Here is a 15,125-nt window from a genome sequence, read left to right as displayed (position 1 = left end):
TACCTGCTGCCCCAGGTTACTGGCCCAACGCTCTAACCACTAGGCTACCTGCTGCCCCAGGTTACTGGGCCAACGCTCTAACCATTAGGCTACCTGCTGCCCCAACGCTCTAACCACTAGGCTACCTGCTGCCCCAACGCTCTAACCACTAGGCTACCTGCTGCCCCAGGTTACTGGCCCAACGCTCTAACCACTAGGCTACCTGCTGCCCCAGGTTACTGGCCCAACGCTCTAACCACTAGGCTACCTGCTGCCCCAACGCTCTAACCACTAGGCTACCTGCTGCCCCAGGTTACTGGCCCAACGCTCTAACCACTAGGCTACCTGCTGCCCCAGGTTACTGGCCCAACGCTCTAACCACTAGGCTACCTGCTGCCCCAGGTTACTGGCCCAACGCTCTAACCACTAGGCTACCTGCTGCCCCAGGTTACTGGCCCAACGCTCTAACCACTAGGCTACCTGCTGCCCCAGGTTACTGGCCCAACGCTCTAACCACTAGGCTACCTGCTGCCCCAGGTTACTGACCCAACGCTCTAACCACTAGGCTACCTGCTGCCCCAGGTTACTGGCCCAAAGCTCTAACCACTAGGCTACCTGTTTTATCTCTCCCCAGGTCCACACAAGATCAAGTTCATCCCAGAGATGGTGGGTCCCATCCTAGAGATGACTCTGGTCCCAGAGATAGAGCTGAGGAAAGCTACCATCCCCATCTTCTTCGACATGATGCAGTGTGAATTCCACTTCACATGCAGCTTCCAACGGGTCTGTATCAGTCAGTCAGTCTGTCCATCAGTCAGTCGGTCAATCAGCCAGTCGATTAATCAGCCGGTCAATCAGCCAGTCAGTCAGTCTGTCCATCAGTCAGTCGGTCAATCAGCCAGTCAGTCAATCAGCCGGTCAATCAGTCGATCAATCAGCCAGTCAGTCAGTCGGTCAATCAGCCAGTCGATCAATCAGCCGGTCAGTCAATCAGCCGGTCAATCAGTCAGTCAGTCAGTCAGTATATTAATCAATCAGTCAGTCAGTCAGTATATTAATCAATCAGTCAGTCAGTCAGTATATTAATCAGTCAGTCAGTCAGTATATTAATCAGTCAGATCTACCAATCAATCAGATGTATTGATAAAGCCCTTTTTACATCAGAAGTTTCTACAAGAAGAGTTAACAATAACCCCACGTTGACCCCAAAGAGCTGGAGAACAGAGGTCAAGGACAGGTGGTAACATCCTCTAAAACCTCACCCTCCCAGGAGACTAACGTAATGTTGCTAAATGTTTCCAGCTCTGAATTGACTCATAGTGTAGCGTGGTCAAGCCCATGTACTGCCCTTGTTACGACCAGGTCACATGTCTTCCATGTACCTCCCTTGTTACGACCAGGTCACATGTCTTCCATGTACTGCCTTTGTTACGACCAGGTCACATGTCTTCCATGTACTGCCCTTGTTATGACCAGGTCACATGTCTTCCATGTACTGCCTTTGTTACGACCAGGTCACATGTCTTCCATGTACTCCCCTTGTTACGACCAGGTCACATGTCTTCCATGTACTGCCCTTGTTACGACCAGGTCACATGTCTTCCATGTACTGCCCTTGTTACGACCAGGTCACATGTCTTCCATGTACTGCCTTTGTTACGACCAGGTCACATGTCTTCCATGTACTCCCCTTGTTACGACCAGGTCACATGTCTTCCATGTACTCCCCTTGTTACGACCAGGTCACATGTCTTCCATGTACTGCCTTTGTTACGACCAGGTCACATGTCTTCCAGTCAGACTCCAGATCCTCCCAGTCAGTCTCCCAGATCCTCCCAGTCAGTCTCCCAGATCCTCCCAGTCAGTCTCCCAGATCCTCCCAGTCAGTCTCCCAGATCCTCCCAGTCAGACTCCAGATCCTCCCAGTCAGACTCCAGATCCTCCCAGTCAGTTTCCCAGATCCTCCCAGTCAGTCTCCCAGGTCCTCCCAGTCAGTCTCCCAGATCCACCCAGTCTGTCTCCCAGATCCTCCCAGTCTGTCTCCCAGATCCTCCCAGTCTGTCTCCCAGATCCTCCCAGTCTGTCTCCCAGACCCTCCCAGTCTGTCTCCCAGATCCTCCCAGTCTGTCTCCCAGATCCTCCCAGTCAGTGTAGAATTACAGACTACTACTAAGTACCCTTTAGACCCTGGTCTAAAGTAGTGCACTACTACCCTATAGATCCTGGTCTAAAGTAGTGCACTACTACCCTATAGATCCTGGTCTAAAGTAGTGCACTACTACCCTATAGACCCTGGTCTAAAGTAGTGCACTACTACCCTATAGGACCTGGTCTAAAGTAGTGCACTACTACCCTATAGGTCCTGGTTTAAAAAGGTCCTGCACTATAAAGGGAATAGGGAGCCAGTTGGGATAGTCAGTCTGTTAGAGTTGGGAGTGAAGGGGAGCCCTGGTAATTCAGTTAGTGTCAGTCAGGACTCGACTCTTTGGGAATGACTACATCCTCTTATATCCCCTCTACTCTAAAATAGGATCAATTTCCAATCATGCATACCAAATGGCACCCTATTCCCTATATAGTGCACTACTTTAGACCAGGGTCTATAGGGGAGTAGTGCACTATATAGGGAATAGGGAGCCATTTGGGCCGTATACAAATAGATTTCTAGTCTGCAGTGTAAAACTTAGCAGAGAGAGAGAGAGAGGTGCCTCTCTTCCTCCAGAGCGATCTGTCTCTTCCTCCAGAGCGATCTGTCTCTCTTCCTCCAGAGCGATCTGTCTCTCTTCCTCCAGAGCGATCTGTCTCTCTTCCTCCAGAGCGATCCGTCTCTCTTCCTCTAGAGCGATCCGTCTCTCTTCCTCCAGAGCGATCTGTCTCTCTTCCTCTAGAGCTAGCTGTCTCTCTTCCTCCAGAGCGATCTGTCACTCTTCCTCCAGAGCGATATGTCTCTCTTCCTCCAGAGCGATCCGTCTCTCTTCCTCCAGAGCGATCCGTCTCTCTTCCTCCAGAGCGATCTGTCTCTCTTCCTCCAGAGCGATATGTCTCTCTTCCTCTAGAGCGATCTGTCTCTCTTCCTCCAGAGCGATCTGTCTCTCTTCCTCTAGAGCGATCTGTCTCCCTTCCTCTAGAGCGATCTGTCTCTCTTCCTCCAGAGCGATCCGTCTCTCTTCCTCCAGAGCGATCCGTCTCTCTTCCCCCAGAGCGATCCGTCTCTCTTCCTCCAGAGCGATATGTCTCTCTTCCTCCAGAGCGATATGTCTCTCTTCCTCTAGAGCGATCTGTCTCTCTTCCTCCAGAGCGATATGTCTCTCTTCCTCTAGAGCGATCCGTCTCTCTTCCTCCAGAGCGATCCGGCTCTCTTCCTCTAGAGCGATCTGTCTCTCTTCCTCCAGAGCGATCTGTCTCTCTTCCTCTAGAGCGATCTGTCTCTCTTCCTCTAGAGCGATCTGTCTCTCTTCCTCTAGAGCGATCCGTCTCTCTTCCTCCAGAGCGATCTGTCTCTCTTCCTCCAGAGCGATCTGTCTCTCTTCCTCCAGAGCGATCTGTCTCTCTTCCTCCAGAGCGATCTGTCTCTCTTCCTCTAGAGCGATCCGTCTCTCTTCCTCCAGAGCGATCTGTCTCTCTTCCTCTAGAGCGATCCGTCTCTCTTCCTCTAGAGCGATCTGTCTCTCTTCCTCCAGAGGGATCATTCTCTATTCCTCCAGAGCTAGCCGTCTCTCTTCCTCCAGAGCGATCATTCTCTCTTCCTCCAGAGCGATCCTTCTCTCTTCCTCCAGAGCGATCCTTCTCTCTTCCTCCAGAGCGATCCGTCTCTCTTCCTCCAGAGCGATCCGTCTCTCTTCCTCCAGAGCTAGCTGTCTCTATTCCTCCAGAATGAGCCGTCTCTCTTCCTCCAGAGCGATCATTCTCTCTTCCTCCAGAGCGATCCGTCTCTATTCCTCCAGAGCGATCCGTCTCTCTTCCTCCAGAGCGAGCCGTCTCTCTTCCTCCAGAGCGATCTGTCTCTCTTCCTCTAGAGCTAGCCTTCTCTCTTCCTCCAGAGCGATATGTCTCTATTCCTCCAGAGCGAGCCATCTCTCTTCCTCCAGATAGATCCGTCTCTCTTCCTCCAGAGCGAGCCGTCTCTCTTCCTCCAGAGCGATCCGTTTATATTCCTCCAGAGCGATCCGTCTCTCTTCCTCCAGAGCGATCTGTCTCTCTTCCTCCAGAGTGATCCGTCTCTCTTCCTCCAGAGCTAGCCGTCTCTCTTCCTCCAGAGTGATCCGTCTCTCTTCCTCCAGAGCTAGCCGTCTCTCTTCATCCAGAGCGATCCATCTCTCTTCCTCCAGAGTGATCCGTCTCTCTTGCTCCAGAGCTAGCCGTCTCTCTTCATCCAGAGCGATCCGTCTCTCTTCCTCCAGAGCGAGGCGTCTCTCTTCCTCCAGAGCGAGCCGTCTCTCTTCCTCCAGAGCGATCCGTCTCTCTTCCTCCAGAGTGATCCGTCTCTTCCTCCAGAGCTAGCCGTCTCTCTTCCTCCAGAGAGAGCCGTCTCTCTTCCTCCAGAGCGAGGCGTCTCTCCTGACTGACACAACAACAGCAGCACATCAAGCAGGCAGTTCACGTTGGAGCAAACGTCCAACTATAAGTGGATGTGCCAGCTCACCTTCCTTCTGTCGTCTTTCTGGGAAGAAGGGAGTAAAAGAGAGAGAGAAATAGAGGAGAATATTAGAGGATGTGTCTTCCTGTCATGGTCTTACTCCTCATGCTCCCTGCTCAGCCATAGCCAATCACAGGCAGATAAAGAGAAGTTACTGAGAGTCATCAGACTGATAATGAAGTGATTTAATATGAGCTCACAGTCCACCAGGCTGAAAGAGAGGTGATTAAACCAAGAGGAGAGGTCCTCTCAACCAAGAGAGAGAGAGAAGAGACAGGGGGGTGGAGAGACAGAGTGGGAAAGAGAGGGGGGAGGAGAGAGAAAAGAGAGGGGGAGGAGAGAGGGTATAGAGTGGGGGGAGGAGAGAGAGAGAAGAAAGGGGGAAGAGAGAGAGAGAAGAGAGGGGGTATAGAGTGGGGGGAGGAGAGAGAGGGATGAGAGGAGAGAGAGGGTATAGAGTGGGGGGAGGAGAGAGAGAGAAGAGAGGGGAAGGAGAGAGGGTATAGAGTGGGGGGAGGAGAGAGAGAAGAGAGGGGGAGGAGAGAGGGAAGGAGAGAGAGAGAAGAGAGGGGGAGGAGAGAGGGTGGGAAAGAGAGGGTATAGGGTGGGGGAAGGAGAGAGAGAGAAGAGAGGGGGAGGAGAGAGAAGAGAGGGGGAGGAGAGAGAGGGTGGGAAAGAGGAGAGAGTGTTGGAAAGAGAGAGCGAGGGAGGCAGAAAGAGGGAGACAGGATAGAGACTAATGAATAGAAGAATGAGCTGTGCTGATTATGAATGTCTGCTTTCTAATTGCAGTTTGAGAATGAGATCATCACCAAACTGGATCACGAGGTGGAGGGGGGCAGAGGAGACGAGCAGTACAAAGGCCTCTTCCACAAGATGTGAGTGATGCTGTCAGTCTGTCTGTCTGTCTGTCTGCCTGTCTGCCTGTCTGTCTGTCGGTGTCTATCTGTCTGTCGGTGTCTGTCTGTCTGTCGGTGTCTGTCTGTCTGTCGGTGTCTGTCTGTCTGTCGGTGTCTGTCTCTCTGTCTGTGTCTGTCTCTCTGTCGGTGTCTGTCTCTCTGTCGGTGTCTGTCTCTCTGTCGGTGTCTGTCTCTCTGTCGGTGTCTGTCTCTTTCGGTGTCTGTCGGTCTGTCTGTCTGTCTGTCTGTCTGTCTGTCTGTCTGTCTGTCTGTCTGTCTGTCTGTCTGTCTGTCTGTCTGTCGGTGTCTGGTCTGTCGTCTGTCTGTCTGTCTGTCGGTGTCTGTCTGCCTGCCTGCCTGTCTGTCTGTCTGTCTGTCCTCTCTCCTCGTCAGTTTAATTTAAGGTCTTTATGGAAACAACATTCTTCACAAAGAAAGAAAGAAAGTGAAATAGATCATGAACAAAATATTACACTCGGTTTTAACAGAATATAAACATTTCAAATGTTAAAGAGGAAGTTTATTAATGTTTGAATTGTTTTCGAATTCTTAGTGGATCTGTGTAATCTGAGGGAAATATGTCTCTCTAATATGGTCATTTGGCAGGAGGTTAGGAAGTGCAGCTCAGTTTCCACCTCATTTTGTGGGCAGTGAGCACATAGCCTGTCTTCTCTTGAGAGCCATGTCTTTCTCAATAGCAAGGCTATGCTCACTGAGTCTGTACATAGTCAAAGATTTCAATAAGTTTGGGTCAGTCACAGTGGACAGGTATTCTGCCGCTGTGTACTCTCTGTTCAGGGTCAGTCACAGTGGTCAGGTATTCTGCCGCTGTGTACTCTCTGTTCAGGGTCAGTCACAGTGGTCAGGTATTCTGCCGCTGTGTACTCTCTGTTTAGGGCCAAATAACATTCTAGTTCACTCTGTTTGTTTGTTAATTCTTTACAATGTGTCAAGTAAATATGGTTTGTAATTGTCTCCTCTCTCTTCCCCTCCCCCTCCTCTCTCTCCCCTTCCCCTCTCTCCCCCCTCTCTCCCCCTCACCTCTCTCCCCCCTCTCTCCCCCCTCTCTCCCCCTCACCTCTCTCCCCCTCACCTCTCTCCCCTCTCTCCCTCTCCCCCCTCTCTCCCCCCTCTCTCCCCCTCACCTCTCTCCCCCCTCTCTCCCCCTCACCTCTCTCCCCTCTCTCCCTCTCCCCCCTCTCTCCCCCCTCTCTCCCCCTCACCTCTCTCCCCCTCACCTCTCTCCCACTCCCCCCTCTCTCCCTCCCCTCTCTCCCTCCCCTCTCTCCCTCCCCTCTCTCTCCCTCCCCTCCCTCCCTCCCTCCCTCCCTCCCTCCCCCTCTCTCTTCCTCCACTCATCTGCCTCCCCTCTCTTTCTCCCCTCACCTCTCCCCCCTTCCACCCCTCTCTCCCCTCCCACCCCTTTCTCCCCTCCCCTCACCTCTCTCCCCTCCCACCCCTCTCTCTATCCCCTCACCTCTCTCCCCCCTCTCGCTCTCACCTCTCTCTCCCTCCTCTCTCCCCTCTCTCTCCCCCTCCTCTCTCCCTCCCACCTCTCTCTCCCCTCCCTCTCTCTCCTCTCTCGCTCCTCTCTCCCCTCCCCTCACCTCTCTCCCCTCCCCTCACCTCTCTCCCCTCCCACCCCTCTCTCTATCCCCTCACCTCTCTCCCCCCTCTCGCTCTCACCTCTCTCCCTCTCTCACCTCTCTCACTCCTCTCTCCCCCTCCTCTCCCCCCTCTCTCTCCCCCCTCTCGCTCTCACCTCTCTCCCCTCTCTCCCCCTCCTCTCTCCCTCACCTCTCTCCCCTCTCTCCCCCTCCTCTCTCCCTCCCACCTCTCTCTCCCCTCCCTCTATCTCCTCTCTCCCTCCCCTCTCTCTCACTCCTCTCTCCCCCTCCTCTCTCCCCTCCTCCCTCCCCAGTCTGTTGGAACACTGCAGGAAACACAAGTACCTGTCTAAGAGTGGGGAGAGCTTTGTGAACCTGGTGGTTCGTCTGTTGGAGAGGCTCCTGGACTACAGGACGATCATGCACGATGAGAACAAGGAGAACCGGATGAGCTGCACCGTCAACGTCCTGGTAGGAGAGACACTGTTCGATGTTCTGTTCCGTTGTGGACAGATGTCTGGCTGCGTCCTGCTGCGATGCCTAGTAACCTGTCTTATTGTGTAGGACACTTTACTGTCCAACTGTTGGAAAGACATTTCAGATGTATAAACACCAGCTGCATAACATTCATGATTTGGTATTGTTGTGATTTGTTGTTGCTATTTCACTGTCGTAGTTGAAGCATTTCAGTTTTGTTCATAAACTATTTCAATGTTTTCATCCTCAGAACTTCTACAAGGAGATAGAGAGAGAGGAGATGTACATCAGGTAGGAAGAGGTCTTCATCATCATCTTCCTCAACTACACTTTTCTGTTGTTTTATTGTACTCAGTGCCTCTGTGAAGTCAAGACCAGGTGTTTTTGTACTCAGTGCCTCTGTGAAGTCAAGACCAGGTGTTTTTGTACTCAGTGCCTCTGTGAAGTCAAGACCAGGTGTTTTTGTACTCAGTGCCTCTGTGAAGTCAAGACCAGGTGTTTTTGTACTCAGTGCCTCTGTGAAGTCAAGACCAGGTGTTTTTGTACTCAGTGCCTCTGTGAAGTCAAGACCAGGTGTTTTTGTACTCAGTGCCTCTGTGAAGTCAAGACCAGGTGTTTTTGTACTCAGTGCCTCTGTGAAGTCAAGACCAGGTGTTTTGTACTCAGTGCCTCTGTGAAGTCAAGACCAGGTGTTTTTGTACTCAGTGCCTCTGTGAAGTCAAGACCAGGTGTTTTTGTACTCAGTGCCTCTGTGAAGTCAAGACCAGGTGTTTTTGTACTCAGTGCCTCTGTGAAGTCAAGACCAGGTGTTTTTGTACTCAGTGCCTCTGTGAAGTCAAGACCAGGTGTTTTTGTACTCAGTGCCTCTGTGAAGTCAAGACCAGGTGTTTTTGTACTCAGTGCCTCTGTGAAGTCAAGACCAGGTGTTTTTGTACTCAGTGCCTCTGTGAAGTCAAGACCAGGTGTTTTTGTACTCAGTGCCTCTGTGAAGTCAAGACCAGGTGTTTTTGTACTCAGTGCCTCTGTGAAGTCAAGACCAGGTGTTTTTGTACTCAGTGCCTCTGTGAAGTCAAGACCAGGTGTTTTTGTACTCAGTGCCTCTGTGAAGTCAAGACCAGGTGTTTTTGTACTCAGTGCCTCTGTGAAGTCAAGACCAGGTGTTTTTGTACTCAGTGCCTCTGTGAAGTCAAGACCAGGTGTTTTTGGGCTCAGTGCCTCTGTGAAGTCACAGTCTGCCCTAGCGGTCCATCAGTCAGCCCTAGCGGTCCGTCAGTCTGCCCTAGTGGTCGGTCAGTCTGCCCTAGCGGTCCGTCAGTCTGCCCTAGCGGTCTTCAATCTGTCCTAGCTGTCCAACAGTCTGCCCTAGCGGTCCATCAGTCAGCCCTAGCGGTCCGTCAGTCTGCCCTAGCGGTCGGCCAGTCTGCCCTAGCGGTCCATCAGTCTCCCCTAGCGGTCTTCAATCTGTCCTAGCTGTCCAACAGTCTGCCCTAGCGGTCCATCAGTCAGCCCTAGCGGTCCGTCAGTCTGCCCTAGCGGTCGGCCAGTCTGCCCTAGCGGTCCATCAGTCTCCCCTAGCGGTCTTCAATCTGTCCTAGCTGTCCAACAGTCTGCCCTAGCGGTCCATCAGTCAGCCCTAGCGGTCCATCAGTCTGCCCTAGCGGTCGGTCAGTCTGCCCTAGCGGTCAGTCAGTCTGCCCTAGCGGTCTTCAATCTGTCCTAGCTGTCCATCAGTCTGCCCTAGCGGTCCGTCAGTCTGCCCTAGCGGTCTGTCAGTCTGCCCTAGCTGTCCATCAGTCAGCCCTAGTGGTCCACGTCTAAAAAGCGTTTTCTGAGATAAAAGGAAAATGTCACCATGAACTGCATCAGTCCACATCTGAAGTGGTCCCCTATTCCCTACATAGTGCACTACTATTGACCAGCACCCTATTCCCTACATAGTGCACTACTATTGACCAGCACCCTATTCCCTATATAGTGCACTACTATTGACCAGGACCCACCCTATTCCATATATAGTGCACTACTATTGACCAGCACCCTATTCCCTACATAGTGCACTACTATTGACCAGCACCCTATTCCCTATATAGTGCACTACTATTGACCAGGACCTATCCTATTCCCTATATAGTGCACTACTATTGACCAGCACCCTATTCCCTACATAGTGCACTACTATTGACCAGCACCCTATTCCCTATATAGTGCACTACTATTGACCAGGACCCACCCTATTCCCTATATAGTGCACTACTATTGACCAGGACCCACCCTATTCCCTATATAGTGCACTACTATTGACCAGCACCCTATTCCCTACATAGTGCACTACTATTGACCAGCACCCTATTCCCTATATAGTGCACTACTATTGACCAGTACCCTATTCCCTATATAGTGCACTACTATTGACCAGGACCCACCCTATTCCCTACATAGTGTACTACTATTGACCAGCACCCTATTCCCTATATAGTGCACTACTATTGACCAGCACCCTATTCCCTATATAGTGCACTACTATTGACCAGCACCCTATTCCCTATATAGTGCACTACTATTGACCAGCACCCTATTCCCTATATAGTGCACTACTATTGACCAGCACCCTATTCCCTATATAGTGCACTACTATTGACCAGCACCCTATTCCCTATATAGTGCACTACTATTGACCAGCACCCTATTCCCTATATAGTGCACTACTATTGACCAGCACCCTATTCCCTATATAGTGCACTACTATTGACCAGCACCCTATTCCCTATGTAGTGCACTACCATTGACCAGCACCCTATTCCTTACATAGTGTACTACTATTGACCAGCACCCTATTCCCTATATAGTGCACTACTATTGACCAGCACCCTATTCCCTATATAGTGCACTACTATTGACCAGCACCCTATTCCCTATATAGTGTACTACTATTGACCAGCACCCTATTCCCTATATAGTGCACTACTATTGACCAGCACCCTATTCCCTATATAGTGCACTACTATTGACCAGCACCCTATTCCCTATATAGTGCACTACTATTGACCAGCACCCTATTCCCTATATAGTGCACTACTATTGACCAGCACCCTATTCCCTATGTAGTGCACTACCATTGACCAGCACCCTATTCCTTACATAGTGTACTACTATTGACCAGCACCCTATTCCCTATATAGTGCACTACTATTGACCAGCACCCTATTCCCTATATAGTGCACTACTATTGACCAGCACCCTATTCCCTATATAGTGTACTACTATTGACCAGCACCCTATTCCCTATATAGTGCACTACTATTGACCAGCACCCTATTCCCTATATAGTGCACTACTATTGACCAGCACCCTATTCCCTATATAGTGCACTACTATTGACCAGCACCCTATTCCCTATATAGTGCACTACTATTGACCAGCACCCTATTCCCTATATAGTGCACTACCATTGACTAGCACCCTATTCCCTATATAGTGCACTACCATTGACTAGCACCCTATTCCCTACATAGTGTACTACTATTGACCAGCACCCTATTCCCTATATAGTGCACTACTATTGACCAGCACCCTATTCCCTATATAGTGCACTACTATTGACCAGTACCCTATTCCCTATATAGTGCACTACTATTGACCAGGACCCACCCTATTCCCTATATAGTGCACTACTATTGACCAGGACTCACCCTATTCCCTATATAGTGCACTACTATTGACCAGGACCCACCCTATTCCCTATATAGTGCACTACTATTGACCAGGACCCACCCTATTCCCTATATAGTGTACTACTATTGACCAGGACCCACCCTATTCCCTATATAGTGCACTACTATTGACCAGTACCCTATTCCCTATATAGTGCACTACTATTGACCAGGACTCACCCTATTCCCTATATAGTGCACTACTATTGACCAGGACTCACCCTATTCCCTATATAGTGCACTACTATTGACCAGTACCCTATTCCCTATATAGTGCACTACTATTGACCAGCACCCTATTCCCTATATAGTGCACTACTATTGACCAGGACCCACCCTATTCCCTATATAGTGCACTACTATTGACCAGGACCCACCCTATTCCCTATATAGTGCACTACTATTGACCAGAGCCCTATTCCCTACATAGTGCACTACTTTAGACCAGGCTCCCACATAGTGCACTACTGCTGAACAGAGCTCTATGTAGTGACTCGGGGACCATTTCAGACACAGTTGACTCGTCTCTGTCCGTTGTCACCACGGTGACGTCATATTGAAGCCCACCAAGGTGTGTACCGTTGTCACCATGGTGACGTCATATTGAAGCCCACCAAGGTGTGTACTGTTGTCACCATGGTGACGTCATATTGAAGCTGTGTACCGTTGACTCCTCTCTGTCCGTTGTCACCATGGTAACCCGTGTGTCCTCTGTCCGGACAGGTACCTGTACAAGCTGTGTGACCTCCACAAGGAGTGTGACAACTACACTGAAGCTGCCTACACACTGCTGCTGCACGCTAAGCTGCTGAAGGTATTCACACACACACGCACACACACACACACACACATACACACACGCACACACACACATATACACACAGCTCAGATACACAAACACTCTCTCTCTCTCCCTCCTTCTCCCTCTCTCTCTCTCTCTCTCCCTCTCTTTCCTTCTATCTCTCCCTCCTTCTCTCTCTCTCTATGAATTGATAGTGTAAATGTGTGTCTTTTAGCGTCTGTTGAATAGCACCAGTTGTAGAGGACAAAGCCCCAGTCAGCTGTAATCACATAGATGGCTCTTAACCTTGCAGTAGCAGAGGTGTGACCGTGAATATCAATGTGTTGGGGAACAGGATCTGGATAGCAGAGATACGTCCAACCATGTTTTAATCCTCCCTCTGTCAGGAGAGGACTGATGAGATGAGGAGAAGAATGGAGAGAGAGGACTGGGGAGAGAGGAGAAGAATGGAGAGAGAGAGAGAGAGAGAGAGAGAGAGGGGTCTGGGGAGAGAGGAGAAGAATGGAGAGAGGGGACTGGGGAGAGAGGAGAAGAAAGGAGAGAGAGAGAGAGAGAGGGGACTGGGGAGAGAGGAGAAGAATGGAGAGAGAGACTGGGGAGAGATGAGAGGGGACTGGGGAGAGAGGAGAAGAATGGAGAGAGGGGACTGGGGAGAGAGAAGAATGGAGAGAGAGAGAGAGGGGACTGGGGAGAGAGGAGAAGAATGGAGAGAGAGAGAGAGAGGGGTCTGGGGAGAGAGGAGAAGAATGGAGAGAGGGGACTGGGGAGAGAGGAGAAGAAAGGAGAGAGAGAGAGAGAGGGGACTGGGGAGAGAGGAGAAGAATGGAGAGAGAGAGAGAGAGAGGGGTCTGGGGAGAGAGGAGAAGAATGGAGAGAGGGGACTGGGGAGAGAGGAGAAGAATGGAGAGAGAGAGAAAGGGGACTGGGGAGAGATGAGAGGGGGACTGGGGAGAGAGGAGAAGAATGGAGAGAGGGGACTGGGGAGAGAGAAGAATGGAGAGAGAGAGAGAGGGGACTGGGGAGAGAGGAGAAGAAAGGAGAGAGAGAGAGAGAGGGGTCTGGGGAGAGAGGAGAAGAATGGAGAGAGAGAGAGAGGGGACTGGGGAGAGATGAGAAGAATGGAGAGAGAGAGAGGGGACTGGGGAGAGAGAGAGGGGACTGGAGAGAGAGAGAGAGAGAGAGGGGACTCTGGGGAGAGAGAGAGAGAGAGAGGGGACTGGGAAGAGACAGAGAGAGAGAGAGAGAGAGAGAGGGGACTGGGGAGAGATGTTGTATCGGTCTCAATGGCGCTGCCCGTGTGCCCACAGACACCGTAATAGGACAGATGCAATGTTGTGAACTCTATACATCTCTATGGGACAACGGGACACAATGAGGAAGAATCTCATTTCTTCTTATTATATATATATATTTATTTCTTCTTATTATAATGTTTTGCCATTTCAAACCTGCTGGGGCTTTCCCCAAATGCTGCAAAGAGGGAGACAGAGATAAAAGAGAGAACAGGAGGTTATTATACTGTAAAATGTAATAGATTTTTCCAAAGCAGAGCCTGGAGGTGAGAGTCTTTCTTCAATCTGTGTCATGAATTGGTTTGTAGGAAGCTCAACTGTCTTTCTGTTTTTAGTCTCTCTATGGTCCACTATATAGCTAATGTGTCTGGTCTCTCTCTCTGTGGTCCACTATATAGATCATGTGTCTGGTCTCTCTATGGTCCACTATATAGATCATGTGTCTGGTCTCTCTCTATGGTCCACTATATAGATAATGAGTCTGGTCTCTCTATGGTCCACTATATAGATAATGAGTCTGGTCTCTCTCTATGGTCCACTATATAGATAATGAGTCTGGTCTCTCTGTGGTCCACTATATAGATAATGAGTCTGGTCTCTCTCTCTGTGGTCCACTATATAGATCATGTGTCTGGTCTCTCTATGGTCTACTATATAGATCATGTGTCTGGTCTCTCTCTATGGTCCACTATATAGATAATGAGTCTGGTCTCTCTGTGGTCCACTATATAGATCATGTGTCTGGTCTCTCTATGGTCCACTATATAGAGAGAGCTCTGTGGTCCACTATATAGATGATGTGACTGGTCTCTCTATGGTCCACTATATAGATAATGAGTCTGGTCTCTCTATGGTCCACTATATAGATCATGTGTCTGGTCTCACTATGGTCCACTATATAGAGAGAGCTCTGTGGTCCACTATATAGATGATGTGACTGGTCTCTCTATGGTCCACTATATAGATAATGAGTCTGGTCTCTCTATGGTCCACTATATAGATAATGAGTCTGGTCTCTATATGGTCCACTATATAGATAATGAGTCTGGTCTCTCTCTATGGTCCACTATATAGAGAGAGCTCTGTGGTCCACTATATAGATAATGAGTCTGGTCTCTCTATGGTCCACTATATAGATAATGAGTCTGGTCTCTCTCTACGGTCCACTATATAGAGAGAGCTCTGTGGTCCACTATATAGAGAGAGCTCTGTGGTCCACTATATAGAGAGAGCTCTGTGGTCCACTATATAGATAATGAGTCTGGTCTCTCTATGGTCCACTATATAGATAATGAGTCTGGTCTCTCTGTGGTCCACTATATAGAGAGAGCTCTGTGGTCCACTATATAGATAATGTGTCTGGTCTCTCTATGGTCCACTATATAGATAATGAGTCTGGTCTCTCTATGGTCCACTATATAGATAATGAGTCTGGTCTCTCTATGGTCCACTATATAGATAATGAGTCTGGTCTCTCTATGGTCTACTATATAGATAATGAGTCTGGTCTCTCTCTGTGGTCCACTATATAGATAATGAGTCTGGTCTCTCTATGGTCCACTATATAGATAATGAGTCTGGTCTCTCTATGGTCCACTATATAGATAATGTGTCTGGTCTCTATATGGTCCACTATATAGATAATGAGTCTGGTCTCTCTATGGTCCACTATATAGATAATGAGTCTGGTCTCTCTCTCTGTGGTCCACTATATAGATCATGA

The 15,125-nt window shown here is 49.8% G+C and overlaps 1 protein-coding gene across 1 annotated transcript in view; it reads left to right on the top strand.

Annotated features, from left to right (window-relative positions):
- The window catches only part of LOC116359717 (dedicator of cytokinesis protein 1-like), a gene marked incomplete at its 5' end in the record, with an annotated part of 464,327 nt that overhangs the window by 354,277 nt on the left and 94,925 nt on the right, over window positions 1-15,125 (top strand). Inside the window, 5 exon segments of the mRNA XM_031813059.1 lie at window positions 614-762; window positions 5,408-5,493; window positions 7,436-7,592; window positions 7,849-7,889; window positions 12,032-12,122. Coding sequence (XP_031668919.1) covers window positions 614-762; window positions 5,408-5,493; window positions 7,436-7,592; window positions 7,849-7,889; window positions 12,032-12,122 — 524 coding nt within the window.

The sequence above is a fragment of the Oncorhynchus kisutch genome, unplaced genomic scaffold (assembly GCF_002021735.2).
Source record: "Oncorhynchus kisutch isolate 150728-3 unplaced genomic scaffold, Okis_V2 Okis04b-Okis11a_hom, whole genome shotgun sequence".
Taxonomy (NCBI): Eukaryota; Metazoa; Chordata; class Actinopteri; order Salmoniformes; family Salmonidae; genus Oncorhynchus; species Oncorhynchus kisutch.
The sequence above is the reverse complement of the archived record's forward strand: the minus strand, read 5'-3'. Positions and strand labels throughout refer to the sequence as shown.